Here is a 22493-nt window from a genome sequence, read left to right on the forward strand (position 1 = left end):
ACACTAGTTAGAAAGAGAATACAGCAGCAGCATCAGGTGGGTCATTAAAGCCAGCTCAATCTGTGAATTTTGTCCAAGTGTGACTCTTTTTACATGCACTTTGCAAAGTTCTTTGCCTAACCTTTGAGTTGAGATCTTGTTCTATTCTTAACATGTATTTAACAGGTGTATTTTTGGACTTCACAGTTACTCTGCTCTGTAGAGAAAGCACATCTTTCTCTCCTGGCTGCAGTTCCTCCAAAGTAAAAGGACTGCTTCTTAATTGCTGATGGTATACCCATAAAAAAGGTGCTCAGCATTGTGGTTTGTTTTTACCATCATTGCTTTTATGTGTTCAAGTTTAGTATGAGTGCGTAAGTGCTAGTTCGTCACATTTACCATCACACAGCTGCACATGGCAGATAGAGTAGGCCTACTCCAACACTGCAGCCACACAAGGTCAACCATGCTTATGTTTTCTCCTCCAAATCCATCTGAATTGCTAACAAACCAACCCACAACCGGCAAAATAAAAGAATACCAGCATTAATATTAATTAGAAATTACCACAGCTGAAGAAAATAAATATCAATCTCTGCGTAATTGGCAAGCATGCTGCAGGATAATTGGCAAAGCCGTTTCGGATGTCAGCTTGTGTGTGTGTGTGTGTGAATGAAACACATTGAAATGTTTGCCTGCTCGAGCTCTTCACTGACGAGATGCAGATGAGCCCGTGTTTCATGTCTCACCATGGCTGGTGTGATACATCCTCAATGTTACGCTTTCACATGCAAACTAGTGCTTTTCCACGTCCATTGTCCTGCATGGTGACACACACACGACGCAGCCAGGAAACCTTTTATTCAATAGACTCAACAGTTTCTAATCAACTGTACAAGAGACTAATGACACCTAACATGATGTTATTATCATTCACAATCCGCCAACAAAAGCTGAACCACGTGATGTGGCTGAAATTATTATTGTCACGTATGTGAAATCACACAAACAAGTTGATCCGCAACTACAGTATATCTATGAATGTTCAATCATTTCAGGCATTTTCAAGCAAGAAATGCCAAAATATTTGCAGGTTCCTGTCAAATATGATACTTTTTGTGATGGATTGTTATTGAACATGTTTGAATTTGAGCTGAAACGATTAGTCAATTACGTAATTAGTCAACTGAACAAAAATTATTCAGCAACTATTTTGACAGTCTTTGAACCCACTGGCTATAGATCTGAAGACCATAAACATTTGGGGGCGAGGGCCAGTACTAGGCAGCAGATATCTGTACCAAGACTTCCTTCCAACATTGCAATTCGCGCAATGCGTTCCATCTCTCCACACAAATTGTTCACCTGCTGTTGAAATGTGATTGGTTAACATTACTCTTACGACAAATGGAAACCATAACTCTTCTGACAATAAAATCGTGTCCTGTTGCCTACAGATTCTGTATACACATGTAGAATCAGTTCATAGAAATTACTACTTGATAAATGAAATCATTTTTCCAAGCAAAATTTGCCAACATTAACTGTTTCCAGCTTCTCAGATGTAAACAGAACATCTTTGGGTTTTGGTTGGACAAAGCAAGTCATCTTTATAGGCATGTCACCTTTGAATCTGGGAACTGGGCCTTTTTCACTCTTTTCTGCTGCTTTACACAAACAAAACAATTAATCAAGACATCAGTGATCATTATGCACTATGGTTCAGCTGGAAACCAATAAACAATACTAATAATTGCCCTGTCCTAGACAGTAGTAGTGTTGGATGTTTAAAATAAATATTGATCACTATCATTGCTATTTCATCAATAAATATCAATGTTGAGGTACTGAGCAAAGTCAAAATTGTGCATATTTGGGGCGTCGGTGGCTTAGTGGATCGAGGTTGGACCTTTGCTGCATGTAATCCCCCACTCTCTCTCTCTCTCTCTCTCTCTCTCTCTCTCTCCCCATTTCACACTGTCCTGTCCATTAAAGACAAAAACCTAAAAAAATCGTAAAAAAAAATAAAGTACATATTTGGTAGGAGTGGGGGGAAAAATATCGCAATATTTTTGTGTGGCAATATTGTATTGTCAGACAGTGCTAGGTATCGATTTTTTATTATAGAAATTATCAATATGACAAATGCAAATTAAACTTTCGGCAGCTTCCTAGAATAATATCATCAATTGCTTTGTCAGTCCACTAGATACATTTTGCTACTACAAAAAAAATGACTAAGTGAGATGAACAGACTGAAAACTTTATCTTAATAGATAAAACAGATTTTGACAAAGTCTGCAAAGTCTCTTTGAGGACATAATTTGCAGTTGAAAAAAGGTAATATATCGCAAAATATTTAAAATAAATATTGTATTGTGACTTAAGTAATAAGTGGTTGCTGCAATGGCATGCCATGTTTTCTACTTAAGTAGAAAAGCACCTAGAATGACACATTAAATGTCACATCTAAATATAACATAAAGTCATGCAGTGTTTGTGCACAAATCAGAAGAATAAATGCTAACCAGGTGTGAGCTGGAAGTTAAATCCACACTTAACCACAACCCAACACAAGTATATTTGTTGTTATTCTTTTTTTCCCCATCACATCTTCATATTAAATATATAGGCTTTTATTGAGGGTTGAACACTCCATTTCTTTTCTCACATCAGTCCAACAGTGGGGGGGAGTTGTCATTAAGGAACGGGCCTGCAGAGATCCTATCAGAAACCATTTTATCCACAGTGAAGATGGGAAACAGATGCATTCTGTCTGATGGGAAAACACTGTGCAGAGATTCACGCAGCACTTCAGAGTGAGCACAGGACTGAGAATGAAAAGATAAGAAAAGAAAAAAATTTAACTGCCAAGCGAAGTCAGCGCTGGACCTTGTCTCTATGTCTCATCCCAACTGGACTCTGAACACAAACTGAACTGTAAACACAGTCAGGGACACAGAGAGACACTGCTTAATCATGGGATGGACACAGAGCATGCATGCAGGCTGCACAACCAACTCCTGCTGACTCAAAAGGCGAGCAGTCAGAAGACAGACCAATGGCAAAAATAGCTCTGCACGTCGACTACAATGCAGACACATATACACCTGAAACAGCAAAGCAGATGATAGTGACACACGTGCAGTTTTTAGGTTTTCTGCTGCAACATTTGCTGCTTTAGCTCTGATCATCCAGTCAGGTAGACGAACCGATCGGCCAGCTCGCCCCTCAGTCACACTGACAGACACACAGAACCAAGAGGGATCATGTTGTGCTGGCCTTGTGCTTTCTGCACTGCAATATAAGCTACCTCATCACACCTGACAGCACTAAGCACTGCCGCTCAGAGCACACAATGCACGCAAAGCAAACACAAACTGGATGTTAAGAGACAGTCATGGGAACTCCTTCGCACACCCCCACACCCCCCCCACACACACAGACAGACAGACAGAGAAGACATCCTGGTTACCATGGAAACCCTCCACCTCCTCACACGGTGACATCACGGGCATTGCATCATGACCCAAACATGGGTCCAAGCAATCACCCGACCTGCTGTTAATCAGCTCAAGGTGAGGAGGCCGCAGGTGGACAGGCCGGACAAGCATATGCTGGTGATGATGATTGAGGGGACGAGGAGGACGGGAGGAGGACTAAGAATAGATCCTCCTGCCGAGGAGAAAGAGACAGAGAGGAAGAGTGAGGAGGAGGTTTCAGTCTCTATTGTGAGCCACCGGAACCAAAAAGCCATATGTGAGCAACGACTCATGAACACACACACACACACACAACACGCTCTGCGATGAGGGCGGCAGATGGATGAAGACAGACAGATAAATCAAGCAGGGAGGAGGACTCGCAGCATCCACTCACTGGATTGCTGGTACTTGATTGTAACCTATATAACCCTGATGATGGACACTGTGATGCTATAATGCTGGCCACAACAACCTACTTTCACACCAGGGTGCTGCACAGCCACCACACGGATGTAATGGTCTGGTGTTGACCATATAGGGAAACCTACAGTAGCTAATGGCCATATGGCACATTTGAACGCAGCAGCCAGGAAGGCAGTTATGGAGTCCCTTTGGTGATGTGTTTAATAGTGTCTGAGGAAGTGGGAGAGGATACATTAGCAGCAGACTCGGGCTGAGTTTTAGTTAATGAGCTGCAAATGAGTCTGTATATCAAATCTAATTCAGGCTGCTGTGACTTTCCTATTATTATCCAGCAGCTCTTGTCTTCCCTCAGCAGTAATGAGCAACAACCAGCCTTCAGGACTTTCTATAAACAGTGCCAGAAAGCCTGCTGGTCATGTGTGGTGGTCAACAGGAGGCAGTTTGCTTCTATCATGCAATGGGTGCCGTGAGGCTGTGCAGCGGCAGCAGTGGCCCCTGAGCCCGGCCACACAGCTCTGTCCTGTCCTTGGTTCAGCAGCTGTGTCCAGCTGCGCTACAGGGAGACACTAGGCGCTTTGTTCCCTACAGGGGGAGGCAGAGTTGTGGGCAGAGGGAGTGCAAACTACCTCCGTGTGTGTACACTTACAGTTTCATTTCTACAAAGGTTAACGGCCTGTGTTGCCTCCTCCGCCAGCCCAGGTCTGTCCTCCCTGTGTGGGGTGCTCTGTCCCCAGCAGACGGCCTTGGAGACGGAGCAGCCGGACAGGGTGGCACAACACAGCACACCAGAATGTGTGGAAAATTTCAAAATGCGCTGAGCCAACGCTGGTCCAAGCCGAGCGATCACACTCACACACTCCAGCCCCCTGAACAAATGCACACACACACACACACACACACCTCACTTGAAGCCCTCTCGTTTCTTTTATCGCCCATGAAATGATGAGATAAAGCTGCGTTAAGCGCTGCAGCGACAACAAAACATCGACAGATGCGAAGCCCAGTGTGCAGGAAAGAGCAGCGCCGGGTAATCACGGTGAACACACTCAGGAAACAACAACAAAAGACAGGAGTAAAGAGAGAAAGAAACCACAAGCAGGAGCGGGGTTTGCGCTGGAGGATATACGACACCTCTGGGAGACGATTAACAAGTAATAGACGCTGGTACTTACTCAGATGAACCGGTTCCGCTCGGTCCACTGGAGGATAGCCGGTCGGTCTTCCGGGCTGTGAGTCGGGCGGGATCTGCGCTATGGAGACCGGAGAGCTCAGAGCCTCGAGGACTGAACGTAAACTGTGGCTTGCGTCATTTCACCAGGATGCCACTATTGCGCGCAGCAATGCAGCCATCTTGCTGAGGAGTGCCCCACCAACTCACCAATCACTGCTGGACCTGAGCTGCTGGCTTATTTTGGTCCTCAGTAACGAAAGTGATCCACCATGAACTCCCAGTATTTACCTTTTATAATCCAGTGAAAGAACCCCAACAAGAAAAAACACACACACGGGTCTATTTGCAGATGTTTTCCTTCATAAAAATCCCCCATTTTTGGTGTCACTATCAAGCAAAGTAACTTAATATATTTACTCAGGTAGGCTACTGTACTTATGAACAATTTGGAGTTAACATTACTTTACTTAAGTATTTAATTTTTTTGCTATTTTACAAACTAAGTGAAAAGCAGCTCCACTTTGACCAGATGTAACATTAAAATGCAGATGTATGTTAGTGTATTAGTAGTTAAAATATATCTAATAATATGACATATATAATTATATTATCTGGAAGTGGCCACTCTGCCCAACAAATACTGTTACTTTTGAGACTTTAAGTACATTTTGCTGGTATTCATTTTTATGTTTCAGTGCAATTTTAATGCAGAAACCTACTTGTAACTTAATATTGCTATTTTAACTTACTTAAAAGATAAAAGTGCTTAAAAAATAAATAAGTAAATAATAAGAAGAAGGAGGAGAAGATGAAATTACATAAAAAAAAATAAAATAAAGAAAAAATAAAGAAAAAAGAAAAATAAAAAAAACAATCAATTAAAAAATAAATAAACAAAATATACCAGTACTTAAAACAAAAAAGATAAAAATAAGAAAGAAAACATAAACATAAATAAAATTATATCAGCGTTTTAAAAATAAATACAATTAATAAAGAAAACAAATGAAAATCACAATTAAAACTCAAAAATATATGAATAAAAAGATACTTATAAAAAATAAAAAATAATGAATAAATAAAACAAATAAAAACAATACTAAATAAATAAATAGATGAGCACTTTCTCCCAACACTGCTATCATCAGTTTTATAGAAATGCTTTGGTGCATTTTCCAATCAGAGATCTATGTCATGTTGACTCAACTGACTTTATGTGGGTGTCCGCCCACTGTCTATAGAAAATAAAATCAGCACCTTTCATTCAAATATTCCGCTTTCTTGTGAAAGTGTATGTTTCATACAGTTTCCTCTGAAAATTCAGACAGGATGTGTTAAATGTTCTATTAGAGCAGGTTTTCCATCATTACAGTGGCACAACATGTAATGTTTACAGTCAAATAGGAAAATTAATCTCTTTTCCATCATTTTTATGAACTGCAAACAGCTGAACACAACATTCAGTGTTAAAATAGCATACAGTCAAATAATCAAGCCAGTCTTCCCACTTTCCCTCTTAATTTTTATTTAATTTCATCATGTTAATTTATTGGCTTATTACTGCTCCTTCCAATCAGTCAGCAGCTAAAACATGACAGACAGATCTTATAGCGCCCTCCTGTGGCGGCTTAAACGTGTGTAATCCATCCCGCTGCTGAGGGTGTGTCTGCTCCACCCGATGTGGTCCAGAGGTTTGTGGGGGGAACCAGAACCTGAGCAAAGCAGCGCTATATTTGTTTCAGTCACTATATCTCGACAATTACATATTTACATTGACAGATGACTTCATATATCCTCCAGAGAGATCAAGTTTGGTGTTGAGGTTGTCTACCATAAAGCCATAAAAAGATCCTGCAGCTTATTCGATGTCACCGATCCCCACGTGAATTAAGTCCTTAATTCACATCAGTGTGTACATAATGATTTAGGCCCAGGACCACAAAGACAGTAAATGTATCGTCACAAATAATCATCACATTTAAAATAAAACTAATTGGTCGATGGTTTAATTAGTAGTTGTTGGACCAGCATTCGTTTGAGCAAAAAGGATTTAGAAATGCATAGAGAGAAGAACAGAGAAGTAATTTGGAGTGGAAGTGAGACGCTGTTTTACACACAGTCTGGTCCATGTCATTCATTAGGCTTCGTTATGACAGATTAACTGAAACTGTATGAGAACATGAGGTAAGAACCCTGGTCTCTCATCCATGAACTACCAGGCTAAACAGGACTCCCTTATGGTCCAGAGATACAGTATGTGGGCTGCCTTGGCACGTGATAACCATCCACAGAGAGCAAGAGAACTAACGGTCATGACAGACATCTCCCCAGCTTCCTCTGAGTTCACCAGATTGACACTGGAGACTTGTGAAGATGCGTCCCCTCCAGGTTTCTCTCTCCACAGTGGGATCCAACCGCAGTCACAGGGCACGACATGCCCGACGACTGTCAGAGCTCATCCTTCTCCATCTGCTGGAAAGCCTCCAAGTCTTCCCGCCAATCAGCCAGCAGTTCATCCACTGACTGGTTGCTTGAGTCTGTGTCGCCCTCAGGCTCCTCTGTCTTCTCAGAGTCTCTCTCCTCTTTGGGCTGTGCCAAATCGGCCTCTGCCCCCGCAGGACTGGCTTCCTCTTCCGGTGGCCTGACCTCCTCTGCAGGACTAGTGTCTTGATCTACAGGACTGACTTCCTCCTGTGATGGAGTAACCTCCTCAGGAGCCAATTCGTCCTGCTCCAGCGTGCTCATTTGCGATTGGCTAACAGGTTCAAACGAGGTGGGAGTTGTTGCCTCGGTTAAGCAGTCTTCCTCCGCTTCTTGCACGTCCACACCTGAAAAGAAAGCAGGGGCGTGAGACACACATGAACCTCTTTCCCTCCTCCTCAGCCGGTAATCTATACAACATGCCCCCTGGCAGCCATTCTCAGTCAAAAATAGAACCATTTTCATCGCGAGGCTGTCAACTATAACAGCATGATGCTGATGGTGAGTCATGTTTCCCACAGGATAAAACCTCTCTCACATTGCTGCTAAACCAAACTGAGAGTCAACTGAGAAACAGAATCTGGCAAAAAGTTATTCTGTGACTTCTGCACAGATATAGTTAGAAACAAAAGAGAATACGACCTGTTTCTAAAATTGTAGCCGCGTCTTTAACTGCAGATTGTATCAGATTGTATATGTTACGGAGCAAGTCTGTGCTTTTTATTACACAGTCGAGGGAATACTGCAAGAACAAAAGGCAATGGCTGTGATTTCAAGGCTGTATAATTTAAGTAGGTAAGCTATCTGGTCATTATTGTGTCCTGGAGGCTCTGTGGTTACAGAGACTTGCCATAAATCAAAGGATTTGTGGTCAGGTGTCTGTTTTGGCAATTATCTGTGAAGCGTGTAGCCAGTTCCCTAACAACTGCTAATGTGCTGTTATGCAGCTGATCCCGGATCTGCAGCCAGGTTACTTGTAATGATAACTGTCTCTGTTTAGGCTTCTTAGCATTAGTCATAAAATCTTTACACAGCTGAATATATGAAAGTAAATGTAGATAAAATCAAGAGAAGCTCACCAAGCACAAATTATGACGTTTTCCAGAAACCATGTAAATACACTGTTACATGACTTGGGTCGGGGTCATACCCCGCCACACTGTCGAGCCTTGCCATGTGTAACTAATGGTTTGCTCCAGTGACAAAACAGACATAAAGACCTGTCATGTCCTAAGCTCTGAAGGGGAAAATCAGAAATGACAACACTGTGGCTGCACTAAGCTTTTCTATCAAACACACAAAATCCTGTGGTTAAAGGGCAGAGTGAGAGGAAGGGATGAAGAGATGAAAGCATGACTTAAAGGAGGGAAAGAGATAAAGGCAAGGGGAAAGGATGCAGACTGAGGGTAACAGACAAAGAAAAGAAGGAAAAAGAATACTTACTGCCCTCAATCAGGCTGCCAGGAAGAGGTTTACCTTTGAATATGGCTGCTGCTCATCCAAAGGAGAGAGAGTTATAAAAAAAAGAAAGAGAAACCAAGAAAGAGAGGAGAGGAAAGGCACTGTTACAGTCCACCACGGGGAATAGAGGGATTTGGCAAATGAGGAAAAAGAGGAAAAGAATGAAGATGCAATATTGATAAGGGCGTAAAACTTCACCATCCACCATTATAACCACAGCCGGTGGGTGGCTTTGGAGTGAGTCATGATCTCTGAGACTTCAAATAATGCCTGAATCCCTACATCTCATCTTTATTTCATGAAGGCGGGCACATAATGAGGCTCAGCCAGTGGGGAGAGATAAGTACACCGATGTGATCGATCTTATCGGGAGCGATAAGTGGAACAAAGAGTTCTAACATTTAGGGAGGCGTACAGTGTGAGGGAGTAATGTCACACCTCTGTCTCTGGCTTTGTCGCTCAGCAGCACCTCCACCTCCCTGTACTCCTTCAGCGCCTCCAACAGGATGTTGCCTTCCTTGTGGAAGAGGAAAAGGAGAGGCAAGGTGATGTCATCCGTGCTGCGGCCGTCCCCTGCCATCTGAAAGAGGGGAGCTGTGTCGCTGCTGCTGCCCTCGTTGTCATCTGGAGGGAGATAAAAATGAGTTCAGTGTGAGAAACAGGAGCTGAAAGAATTATTTGATCATGTGATTGAAAGAAAAGTAGCTGATAACAACTTTGATATGACATTAAAGGGATAGTTTAGATTTTTGAAGTGGGATTTATATCTGTAGTCAGTGTATTACATACGGTATATGTGTGCTGACACACTCCCAGTTTGAAGAAGAGGCAGAAGTGCTGATGCGAAAGTTAAGCAACACACTGCTGTGGATGGGGTTAGCAGCACTACATATTTTAGCCACCTAAAAAAAAATCTTTAACAGTTTAAATGTATGCCAATTTTCGTTATTTTCCCAGCTTTACTTTTTGTCAGACAGCCTGTCTCAAAGAGGACGCCATTAACAGCTTCATTTCCCCATCTATGCTCACATCAAAGCCACCAGACTCCATTAATAAAATATAGTAAGTTTGGCTCACTGAACACGGGAGCTGCTGGTCTACCACTGCCTCGATTGTTTAGTTTATTTTTGTTATTGTGTGACTTTGGTGAATCTGAACTGACCCTTTTAAACGCGAAAATCACACAATACCACAAACAAAATACCTGATGGAGGCAGCGGTAGACCAGCAGCTCCTATATTTAGCAATGCTAAAATTACTGTTTTTCCCCATGGAGTCTGGCTTTAAAGAAAGGGATATAACGACTTCAGTTCCCCATAGGAGATGGCTGTCTGATGGTGAGGTAATGCAGTGAAAATATGCTAAATATATTGTACATTTAAACTGACTTTGAATTTTTAGGTAGCGTCCACAGCAGCAAATTGCTTAGCTTCCTTGCTTCTCCAAACTGGGGGCACACTGACAGGCATCTATTGTAAGTAATTCACTGACACTGTATTGGAAGTACCTCATAAAACCTCACTTCAAAAGATCCCTACTCTCCCTTTAATCATTTATGTCCTTAAACAAGGAAAACATTAATATTTCACTAGTTGCCACAGTAGTAATACACTGTTTATGTCTTCTAAATGAATTAGCAACAGTTGAGAAGGGCCCAGAAATAGATGCAGATTATTATTATTGAGCTAACTTGACTTCTGCTGTATTATTCAGTCATCATGTAATGTGCAGGACCCTATTCGACCGGCTGTCTTCAAGATAATCCATTTATCGAGCCCTAATCTAGTCACTGAGCAGTCATCTTCCGTCTTGTGTGGTTTGCTGCGCGCACTCACCGATGACTATGCCTCCGATGGCGCCAGCCTTCTGGATGTGTCGGGCCTTCTCTGCAAACATGCACTGACCCCTCTGAAGCAGAGCAATATGGCCCTGGACGTACTCAGCATTGGTGATCTCGGTACAGCCACTGTAGGGTTCAGCCACAGTCACAAAGCCTCGTACCTGCACCAGAGGAAAGAGGCAGGCATTATTGCAAAAGAATGGAACTTGTTTTAACATATGACGTTAAGAGTGCTGCAGTCTGATCCCACATGTTCTCTCCTGGTGCTAAAACCACGCACTCATCTTTTCTTCTGTTTGAATTAGGAAAATATTCTACGAGAGGAAGTGCCCTCTTAAAAGTAGCAGGGAAAAGTGAGTGGCTCTCTTTGGAAAAACAAACAGGCGCAGAGTTAAGTGCCCATTTGAAACCTGGCAGCTTGGCAGAGCTACAAAGCCCACTCACCCCTGTGGAACTTTTGGACAGGTCTGTGCCAAACTGCGCTGGGCCGGCGGTCAGCACAACCCTGCCAAAGAATGGATGTGAGACGATCTGAATGGCTCTTGGAGGCAGCTGCTCTTTCTGCTGCTGGCTGGACAGCTCCATCATCTCCTGCATGAAGCGCACGCCGTCCTCCGCTGCTACCGCACTCACCGCCTAGGTGTGGGCGAGGAGAGGAAAAGAGAGAGGGTTTTAAAAGAAGTCACGATGGAAAGAACACCATGATTTGTAGAGTTGGGATGAAGGATATAGCCTCCAATTCTGACAACAGCGGCAATATCACACTGTTCTTTTGCTGTTTTAAATTCAAATAACAGTTTAAATTCACAAGCTGACACATGGTGCACTTTAACAAATAACTATCTTTACTTTGGGTAGTTTTCCTCATTACTTGTATGTTTTACAGATGATTGTTGATGACTGCAGTATTTTGCATACGTGCTAGAAAAGTGCTTGTAATTAGACCAAAACAGCTGAAGAGTCGCATGCAATTAAGAGCCTTAATTATTTCAGCCTTAGATTCTGTGTCTTTTTATCAACCACTAACGAGAGGATGTAGATGTTTATCCTTGTTGTTAAACCGTTTACCTGTGTGGCATGCTGGACCAGCTGCACCCTGCCATCTTTCAGGTGGATAAGACTGACTCCCATTCTCCGCAGCAGCTCCAGATGTTCAGGGTTGTTTGCCATGAAGTCCTGAGCCCTCAGGGGAGGACGACCCATGCCGGGCTCCCTGAGAGGAGGGAGAATTTAAAAACATATAGAAGAGATATAGCAGTTAGGGAAAATAGATGCTAAGAGCAGACACACACCCTGGTCACACCTGTGCGTGTACATACCGGTAAGGAGCAGGCCGGGGGCAGCTCTTGTCCACAGCACTACGGATTGGTTCTCTCAGGTTGCGAGGAAAGGCGGGGTCAGGAAACAGAAGGCGAGTGTTAGGGCAGGTCCAGTCGAAGTTAGAGTCATCCAGCTCCTCCTCTGACTAAAATATCATGAGATGAACTTGAAATTTTAAATGCTTTCATCAATTCATGAGAAATAATTATATTAGAATAATGTTAATTACAGTTCTGTTTGAAGGAATAGATGAAGAGTGAGGGGCTGTGGAGAGAGACAGGGGCAGCAGGTGGGCCTCGGTTGTGAAGACATAGTCCTCCACGTCAAACGGTAAGTCCTCCGTGTCAGCAAACAGCAGGAAGAGGTATTTGAACATCTCGGCGAGGAAGAATGAGTCCATTCTGTCAGCAGAGAAGAGGTGTAAGATTATGGAGCACAGTGCATACACTACTGATTTATTTATGAGATAATCACGAAAGGCTTTGAGAAGTAGAGCCAGATTTATCAGAAAGCCAACATTTGTTCACATTATCAGCTTATTGTAAATATTGTATGTCAAACAACATAGGTTGGAAGACTTCCAACGTAAACATAATGTAAAACACTGATGTACCAACAACAAAGCACTATGTAGCAACATTAATGTGGTGCCTTTTAAAGGAGAGTCGACCCCAAAATCAAAAATACATATTCTTCCTCTCACCTGTAGTGCTATTCATCAGTCTAGATTGTTTGGTGTGAGTTGCAGAGTGTTGGAGATATCAGCTATAGAAATGTCTGTATTTTCTTGAATATAATTAAACTAGATGGCACTCCGCTTGTAGTGCTCAAAGCACCAAAAAATACAGTTGACAAACTCAACAGCAACGTCTCTTTCCAGAAATCACAACCCAATTACTCAAGATAATCCACAGACCTTGTTGTGAGCAGTTTCATGGAGCAGCTATTTTCTCTCTAAGGAACTACACCCACCAACCGCATCACTACGCCAAACAAGCGTGCATCTACTGCTAGCTCACCTCGCACCACTGAGCTAGCTAACATTACAGTTCAGCCAAGGAGGACGCCATTATGTTCACATCTGCATGGTGATATGGTAGAAAGAAAATAGCTCCGTACGAAACCACTCACAACAAGGTCTGTGGATTATCTTGAGTAACCAGGTCATGATTTCTGGAAACAGACATTGCTGTTGAGTTTTTCAAATGTATTTTTTGGCGCTTTGAGCACCACAAGCAGAGTGTCATCTAGTTCCATTATATTTTTGAGAAGGCAGACATTTCGACAGCTGATATGTGCAACACTCACAACTGACAACTCACACTCACAACTGCAACTCACATCAAAGCAAATCAGAGTGATAAATAGCACTACAGGTAAGAGGAAGTTTTGGGATGTTCTGTCTCTTTAAGGTCAGCGTTACAAATAAAGTTTAGTGTTCAAATTTGCTGCTTTTTCTTATATCTTAAGTTAGAAAAACAAATATCAGCTAATATACAGTATCGTATATTTTACTTGTATATATCAATATTAGCCTCATTCAAAGATGTTCCATGTATGTTGTTTTGCATCTAGTGATCTTTAAATATTTGAAGATATACTATGCAGGAATAAAAATTAATGTATAGACTCATAAATAAGTAATCCCTCTCAATCATCTTGTATATCTCGTATTTTTCTGCTGAGACTCTGCCCTCTGCTTGTTTGGGACGTTTGTGGGCGTGTACCCCCGCAGTGCTCAGGTGAGGTTGTGGCTTTATAAAAAGGTAGCAACCAGCTGCCAGACTATAAGCAGCAGGCATTCAAGAGACACAGCACTGACACAAAAGCAAATATAGCGAGGTGAAGCGCCAAACGAGAGCGTATCTAGTGTTGGCTTTTACTTTTGCTGGCAAGCATGTTTACAAAGTTACTGATGACCCTGCGTAGTATACCTTTAACCTATCCCACTATTTAGCCTTTCCTTCCTTTCGCATTCAGCAGCTCACACAATGCTTTACACACCATCATCTCATGGTATGTAAATTTGAGGGTACAATATATAGAGCATGTGTGAATGCCGTCTAAAGTTGCCATTTAGTAGTCTAACATTATACGAATCATCTTACAGATGCTGAGCCTTTATATTCTCACCTGTCCTCGTGGCTCCCTGTGCGCACGTCCTTCATTGCAGCGAAGCCGCAGGGAACGCGAGCAAAGCGGTTGAGGTTGTCCAGGATGGTGCGACCTGCCTCGAGGTAATAAGGGTCCCCTGTGGCCTGGGAGGATGAGAGAGCAATACTGTGATCATAACAGAGGACAGTACATCTACTATGAAAGAGGCTCCAGTGAAATCTGGTCGGACACAAAGATGTAACTTCCACTTCTAAGACAGTGTTTTATCATATTATGTTCCTTAATACATTTCTTACAAGGCTCCAGAATGCCAAAGGCAAAGTACTGGAGGCTGCTTAATGAATGCAGAAATGAAGACAGTGTGTTTGAAATTTTACAGATGAGTCCTGATGTAACTTCAAGTTAACAGTATTTAACAAAGCCTGGTGCATGATAACAGACATTTACCTCTGTACTGTGGCAGTGAAAGGAGAACTTTCTGCATAATGTCAGGCTTCCTTGATAAATTACCTTGTAAAGGAAATAGGTGCTCTCTGCAAACTCAGGCCTCAGGGGATGTTGGGCCCAGTGTACCCTGAAATCAGTAGTGAAGGCCTGGGGAGAAACGGAGAAGGACGAAGGGGTCAGCGCGCCATCCAGAGCATTGTAATTAGAACAGACAGACGAAGCTAAAATGCAGCCGTGCCGCCTGAAATGCAAGCTTGTCCATTTCCAAACAGTTATGGTTGGCAACACAAACCATATGGGGTCACTTGACTCCATGGTCAAATGACACCAAGTCATTTTTTTTGTGGAGCAGCTAAAGCCTAAGATGTGGATTTTCAGGTTGGATACACAGAGAGACAGATTACCTCTGGGAGAAAGTTGTGTTTCTTTGTAACTTGATACAACATCTCATGAGTCTCGATGGCAGGACGGATGTCTCCCTTCAACACCTGGGACACGAACAGCATGAACAGTACGTACAATATTACTGAAATAGCACAATTTAATACAAGAAGAGTAAACGGTTTAATTCACATGATCTGATCTGACCTGCAGTCCAGGGAAGAAGGCCAGCAGAGAGTCCATCCACGTGCGAGCAGGAAGCAGAGGTTTGTGGATGTGGACATCCAGCAGCAGTGGAGGCTGACTAATGTACTTCATTATGGAAGCATAGTGCTAAATGGGACATACAGAGTGGAAGGATTGAGGACATAATAACAGTCTTATGGTGCTCGGTGATATACACAAATAGACCAAAGGGAGCCTGAGGACTTGCAAAGAGCATTATTTTAATTATTGTTCACGTCTGTGCTGGAGAACTAAACAAAATCCTGAAACGAAGGCATAACACTGCTTAATGATGGAGATGCCACAGAGACAAAATGCTATTATGCAGACAGAGAGGCATCAAATTACTCTGTGTAAGTGTGTGTGTGTCCTCACAATATTGAACCGCTGCAGAAACAGGTCATCTCCCAAGAGGATGTAAGCCTTTAGCAGGTATTCATAGTATGAGTCAATTCCCGCTCCCACTCCGCTGTCTGGGGACACACAATCGTACATCACTTGATGAGACAAGAAAAATCAGATGACAAACAAATGTTCTATTTTAAATCATAAATCCTCTGTGCAACCAAATCCTCTCTCACCCAGACAGAAAGATTGTACCCCTGTACTTAATTTTCTCATGTCCTTGTCTCCTCATCACTCCGTGTCTGCCACAGCCTCCGCCCCTCTCCCTTCACTCCCACTTCTCTCAACACTTCATCCACCCTCCTCATCTTTCACAGCCTCCTCCATCCTGTCACTCAGTCTTGTCACACTGCCCACCCTCTTAAGCCCCCCCATGGTCCTCTCACCCCTGCGGACCCACTCTCCAGAGTGGATGTTGATCGTGGTTCCCACCAGATTGCTGTTTCTCTGTCTCTTCTCCCACAGAAAGTCCAGGGCTCTCCGGGCGTGGGCCTGCGCGTGTGTGTGAGGAAAGGTGCATTATTGATTTTAAACAGTTAAAAATCAATCTGCAGTAGCTGTCCGCTGTTAGAAAGATTACAGTGATTGACTCCGTGCTTGATCAGCAGTCTGCTGTTGCCAGGAAGTGAACCGGTCCAAGGCTCTGATATCCTTGTACAGGCTAAAATATCAAACTCTGAAATATTTCACTATACCGCTGCAGCTTCAGGGTCCCTGCCCCTCATCATTTGTTTAAATGAATTTTATAAAGTACACAAAATTCTGATTTATTTCTGCAGGAGGCAGGTTGATCACAAAGCAAAAGGAGAATCAGATTTCACTGAATATATGTGATACATGACAGATATTGTGAGGGCTCCTTAACATTTTCCATTTCAAAAATCCATACTTTGCCAGACTCACATTTCCAGATTTAAGTGAAATCCAACATGTACGTTATATTCTATGTATATCATTATCGTCTGTTGCCAAAAAGTTGCCAGAAGATTGTAGTTAGGTACTGCAGCTCAATTATAAATTGATTAAAAGCAAACCCAGATGAGTTCAAGTTGAAGTTGTCTGCCTGAAGAGGAAGTAAACTAACCGCTGCTACCTATACTCATATTAACTCATAACACAAATTGGTTAAAAAGGGGAAATAATGTAATTTCCACAACGTCTGCTGGGCCTCGTTTATTCCCTGTGTCCGTGGAAATGACGATGAACACAGCCATAAAGGTCTCCTACAGAATAAAACATGTTCTGTTTACTTCCTCATAAATACATTACTGTATATCTCCTCAATGTTTTAGGTTATTTGTCATGCTATGTACATATGCAATTAAAAGATACTGACACATTTTCTTTTTAAACTGGATTTGGTACAGTTACAGGGCACCTGGGGGCAGAGCTGTTTGTACAGCCCCAGAGGAAGCTATGCATAGGAGTGCGGGTTCAGTTGCAGGACATACTTCTTGCATTGCTTTCGATGACATTGAGCTTGCTCTGGCTCCAGAGTGGTAAACATTTAGGCTGCACTGGCTGCCTGCTCCAAATGCCATGAACACTCTGCTTGCATGATCAATTTATTTTTAGAAATTCAGAATTTTATATTTTAAAAAAAGCACACTAAAAGCAATAGTCTGGAAACACAAACTTTTCCAGAGTCTCTTTTCTGTTTTCCCTTCTCAAACTGACTGGAAATTGTTAAAATCAAATTCCACACTCTTCCAAATTGCGCAGGAACCCTGTACTGAATTTCACATCATGTGTTGTCAGATTTTAGTTTTAGAAAATCAAGTCCACCACTTGTAAGGTGTGGCTGTTACATAACACATGTCTGTCTGAATAGCTGATGGCATTCTTGACATTTAACAGCTCGTTGACAGTGGTGATAACGTACGTCAGCACTGGAGACATCACTGGTTGTAAATTTAGTTTTGTGTGGTAGAGCAGTTTTGCAGATAAATAATTAGCTTCAATTATGAACTTTAAGTTAAAAGATTATGTTATTCCAAATAGCCATTTTGCTGTCTTAGATATGCTGGATGCATCATAACATTCTGACTGTTGATAATTAAAATGGTTGTGGTCAAAAAGATGAATCAACATTTTTGAAATCTGCTTTACAAAAAGCTCCACTAAATAATAAGTCACAAAATGTTAATGAGGTCATTGGAGGATCTTATCATGTGATGTAAATCTCATACCTCAAACACAGGATCACCAGTGAAACGACTTAAGGCAGCAAACTCCAGGATGATGGTTCCTGCGCACGCAGTGCAGGTGTCTGTTTCTGTGCCTGTTCTTGTCTCAGGACCTCTGACACCATACTTCAAGTTCACCTGCCAAGCAGAAGAGGAGAAAGAAAAACAAACACATCACCGAATCTGTTTTTAGAGTGACATTTGGTTTGCAATAGACTGTGCATGAAAACTATTCAGATACAAAAATATCTGCAATCAAAAGCTGTGACAGCTGTGAGCAGTCAAGCGGAAAATGGAAATCTGTAGTTATGATCTGAGAGGTTACAAATGTCAGTCTGACATAGTGCCACCATGGACTCAAATATTTACGTTTGTAGTACTTATATGATCAAATATATTTGGTATAGAGGTTGTTAAAACTGGATTTTATTTAAGAGGAACGTTTCTTTTTCCAACACACATTACAATATTCCATTTACTTCAGTAGATGTATCACTGATTACAGACTCTGCTCACTAAAAACGGCTGAAACTCAGTAGGGTCTTTTCCAGTCGCGGTCCAGACAGTCTTCATAAAACAATACTCTAAACAAAACACCGTGTGCAATATAGCATGAAGAGCATTTTTTATCCTATGTTCAAAAGATCTCCACAACTCATCTGTGTGTGAAACTGTTTATGACCATGTGCTTTAAATATAACGGTTTCAGCATGGTTTGGGAAGTACCTAGCACACAACTGGATAAACAAGACTTGGAATATGCTGTGTGTGTATGAGAGTCTGTAAAAGGAAATTTTGATATAGTTCTGCTGCTGTTTAACGCTGACCCCTATGAACTCAGTTCATCACAAATGTTCGCCTGTTCTGGATTCTTTTTTCACCTTGAGGGCACACGAGAAAAACAAAGTTTCTTTCAGAATTTCTCGTAACACAGGGTGAGTAACCGACATACAAATGATCATTCCTTCAAGGAGCTGAATTTAGGTATTTCTGACTGTGTGCAGTTGTCTCACCCTGGGATAAGGCAGGCCACTACTGGTGTTGAAGGCTGGCAGTAGTCGGAGGCCCAGGTCTTTAGCCATGTGCAGGAGCTCATCCTGGTACCACTGCATGTGCTGACCTCCATCCTTTAGCATCACAGCCATGGAGTGTCCTCCCAACAGCCCTCTGAACACCCACACAACAAACAAAATTCAGGAATTAAGCACAATAGGATCCAGTGATTTCTTATCACTAATGTCTTTTTGGCGAGCTGTTCTGTTTGCTGCGTTAAAGAGCTGTACAGTACATTCATAGTTTATTTCTTAACCATTAATAGGTTTTAATAGTCTAGTCCAATCTCACCCAAGAACTCGAATGTTGGTTTCGAAGACCGACACCACAATGTCATTGTCCAGCCTCACATCTGACAGCACCCTCCTCACTGCAGCCTCAAACTCTGTCGTCTTGTTCAAGAGCTGGCAATAAGAAATAATGCATGATTACAACATTCAGGGTTATTATATGTCGTTTCATAGTTTAAAAGTGGACTAAAAGACTCAGTAATGCTCCTCAGATAACTGACCCCAGAAATATTTCATAAAGGTTTGTTAATTTTTAATGCAGTAACATTGATATTTCGCTTTACATTCTGTTAGGGCTTACACAGGAAATGAAAAAACATGGGATCATTTTTATGTGCAGTGCGCATAACACATTACTCCAATGTCCTCAATTCCTTCAATGTGCTCTGTCTTATTAACACAAATGCTGCTTCAAAAAAAAAAAAGTAAAACCAAACACGAAGAATACACAAACCAGTACCTACCACCAGAGTATCCAGAGTGTCTATCAGCGTCAGAGAGAACCTATCAGTGGGAGACAAAAACTGTTAAGCAAGGATGTTGATTGTCCCTTGTGATAACTTATGTCAACATTATTCAACACAGTAATGGTTATTCAGCATGTATAAGTACAATCTGCTGCCACCTTTCACCTCGGGCAAGTGCTCAACCAGGTGTGGTAATATGTGTGTGGACCTATGTCATAATTGCTCCATTAATGCGTTAGATCTCAACAAACAAAGGCAGTACGTTACTCACTTTCCCAGAGCGTCGTCAACGTCACCTCGACTGGGTTCAAGCCCGCGTACTCTTCCTCTGCATGTTAGAGGCATCAGCTCATCTGCTGGGTATGCATGGTCCTAGGAAACATACACAAACACACTTTAAACACCATGATTTGACCTTTTATTACATATATATATGTTTTAGGAGGCCATCACAGTCTGATTAAGCCTCAGTCACCTTGAAATGTAAATGATATTTTATGTTTTCCAACATGAAAGAAGTTGCAAAAAGCCAGTTGGGACTGATATAAAAAATTATGGTACCACAATTAACCATGGTGAAGAAAATGATCACATCTTATTTTACAATAGTTACTCTGTACTCTACGCTAGTATGAGCCAGTATGGGCAGGGATACAAAAAGAAAAACTGTCCTGATCACCTAAGAAGCTGCTCAATTGTCCTGAATAAATTCATATATCAAAGCTGCATCTAAAAGACTTCAACTAGAAACTCCTATTTCTGTGAAGGGGTCATGTAAAGATTATTAACTTACCATATAATTCTGATATGCATGGTCAAACATCTCAATCACTTGGTTCCTTCAGTGAGGGGAAAACACAGACATAAGTCAGCATGTGTAACATGCGCTGGGGGCAGAAACTGTTTTTCTCGCCCGAGGACACTGTTTGTTTGTCCTCTACTCACCTTAACCTGTGCTTCTCCTCCCGTGACATGGCCTGTCCGAGGCTGCATAATGCTCCAAGCAGCATCAGGCAGAACAGTACAGCCGGCATTGCGGTGGGTGGAAAAGATGGCAGCAAAAAACATACAACTACAGTTTGGCTCACAGTCAGTCACAGAGCAAATAGCTTGTCATTACCACTGCCCTAACCAAACAGCTCAAACTAACAAAACAACTAAGAAACATAAATCTACACCATCCCATTAATGCTATACCTCTGAGATCATGTTAAAGCACTTTGGGGCTTTGTCTGAGATGTACCATTTAATCATCAGCAGGTACAGAGAACATCATGGCACTATCCAGCTGTTTCTGAGCACCACTCAACACCAAAAACACTAAAGGATGACTATGTACAATGCGTGCTATAATATTTGCAACTACAGCCAAAACTGTAATCACATAATTTGTAGGAATGTTATTTCAAGTAACCAGTTATGAGGTGTAACTGATAGAGATGTACCAGGCATTAGGCTAATTGTAGTGCAAAGTTGCTCCCAGTCCTGTGAGCAGGTTTATGAGTCACAGCTGTTTATTCTTCCAAGCTGTCACCCGGACCTACTGTACACAGGTGTGACACGTTGACATGTAAAGGACTGACTTTACATTCAACTCTTTCCTAAGGCAAACCCACTCAATCAAATCATGTAATCTAACTATGATTACAATAACATAATTACAACACTGCTACTTGTTTTTATCGTCACAAAACAGCGATCGAGTAAACTCCTACCCTTCTCAGTTATCACGACATATTATGTTTCATCTACTGTAAACAAAAACAAGCAAGACCGAATTAACAGTCTTGTTTTCTGTGTTTCTAATCCCACTCCACAAACCGCTCACTTTACGTTACGTTAACTATTACTTCACACAATCTACAGCCAATTTAACCAGGAGTCAAACCAACAGACATCGGGAGATCCCGTTCATACCAGCTCCTCTCATCACTCTGGTAAACCCTCTTAGATATTAGTAAATTATTTCCTCCTCTTGACAGTTCTCCTTCGTCAAGCAGTCGGACAAGCTGCCGAGCACTTGTCGGTGTTTAATTGGGCAGTTAGCCGGCTGTGCTAACTAGCCGAGCTCGCGACAAAAGACAGACCGAGAATACGGGACAAATCGACAAAAACCGCGTCCATTGTTGAGGAGCGGACCCGGCCGAGCTATCTTTTCTGTACTTCGAGGTGTAAAGTAGATAATTTCGCCGTACCCTCCCGTTTCTCCAAGCTAGCCTGTCTTAAAAACCGGATGCTGTTCCGATGAAAACGTCAACAACATCCGCTTCCTGAAAGTCAGGAGCATTATGCCCTCGGTTTAGCTTGTCAGGCAGCACCGTCTTTGCAACCTGAGAAACAAATCGCGTCTCTTTCGCTGGGATTTGCACACATAGCTCTACATATTGCTGCAGCCCCACTGATAAGGAAATATAAACTAAACCCAATGATACCTAGGGTTTTAATGGCTTTTAAATGGGTCACACAAGTTATGAAAGGCGTTACCTGAAAGCCCAAGTTTTGGAAATAAAGCCATGTGTTGCCTTTCCGTGCTGATCATAAAAACTCTGAAAAAATAACTCTCAGCGCCCGTTGCTCACACGCAAATGTAATATTTGAGAGTGATAACGAAATTCAATCTTTATTCAGAACATCTTAATGTATTTGCTGTTTTAAAAACGATAAACAACTCCAAAGCTGTGTTAATTATTTACGGGGATTCCCGCAATTCTGAAATGCAACGCCTTTTCCATTATTAGCTTGTTAGACATAGCTTACATGCGCT

The 22493-nt window shown here is 42.1% G+C and overlaps 2 protein-coding genes across 3 annotated transcripts in view; both read right to left on the bottom strand.

Moving 5' to 3' along the window:
• The window catches only part of zgc:92140 (uncharacterized protein LOC447854 homolog), a 670238-nt gene that overhangs the window by 33744 nt on the left and 614001 nt on the right, over positions 1 to 22493 (bottom strand). The window contains exon 1 of one of the 2 annotated variants that reach the window (XM_049587262.1): positions 5060 to 5248. The exons of the other annotated variant lie outside the window; for it this stretch is intronic. The gene's annotated coding sequence lies outside the window, so the exon portion shown is untranslated. Of the gene's footprint in view, positions 1 to 5059; positions 5249 to 22493 lie in introns of those variants that run through there. 2 annotated transcript variants of the gene reach the window in all.
• edem3 (ER degradation enhancer, mannosidase alpha-like 3) lies at positions 6539 to 21992 on the bottom strand. The gene is given in 21 exon segments (XM_049587230.1): positions 6539 to 7886; positions 9439 to 9624; positions 10836 to 11001; positions 11285 to 11476; positions 11909 to 12053; positions 12160 to 12305; positions 12390 to 12561; positions 14294 to 14418; positions 14786 to 14869; positions 15127 to 15210; positions 15311 to 15436; positions 15704 to 15801; positions 16120 to 16225; positions 17923 to 18057; positions 18933 to 19086; positions 19264 to 19376; positions 19727 to 19766; positions 20001 to 20101; positions 20523 to 20568; positions 20675 to 20802; positions 20805 to 21992. Coding segments are annotated over 21 exon segments (2838 nt in total). The 5' UTR covers positions 20916 to 21992; the 3' UTR covers positions 6539 to 7506.

Source organism: Epinephelus fuscoguttatus, linkage group LG10 (genome assembly GCF_011397635.1).
Source record: "Epinephelus fuscoguttatus linkage group LG10, E.fuscoguttatus.final_Chr_v1".
NCBI lineage: Eukaryota > Metazoa > Chordata > Actinopteri > Perciformes > Serranidae > Epinephelus > Epinephelus fuscoguttatus.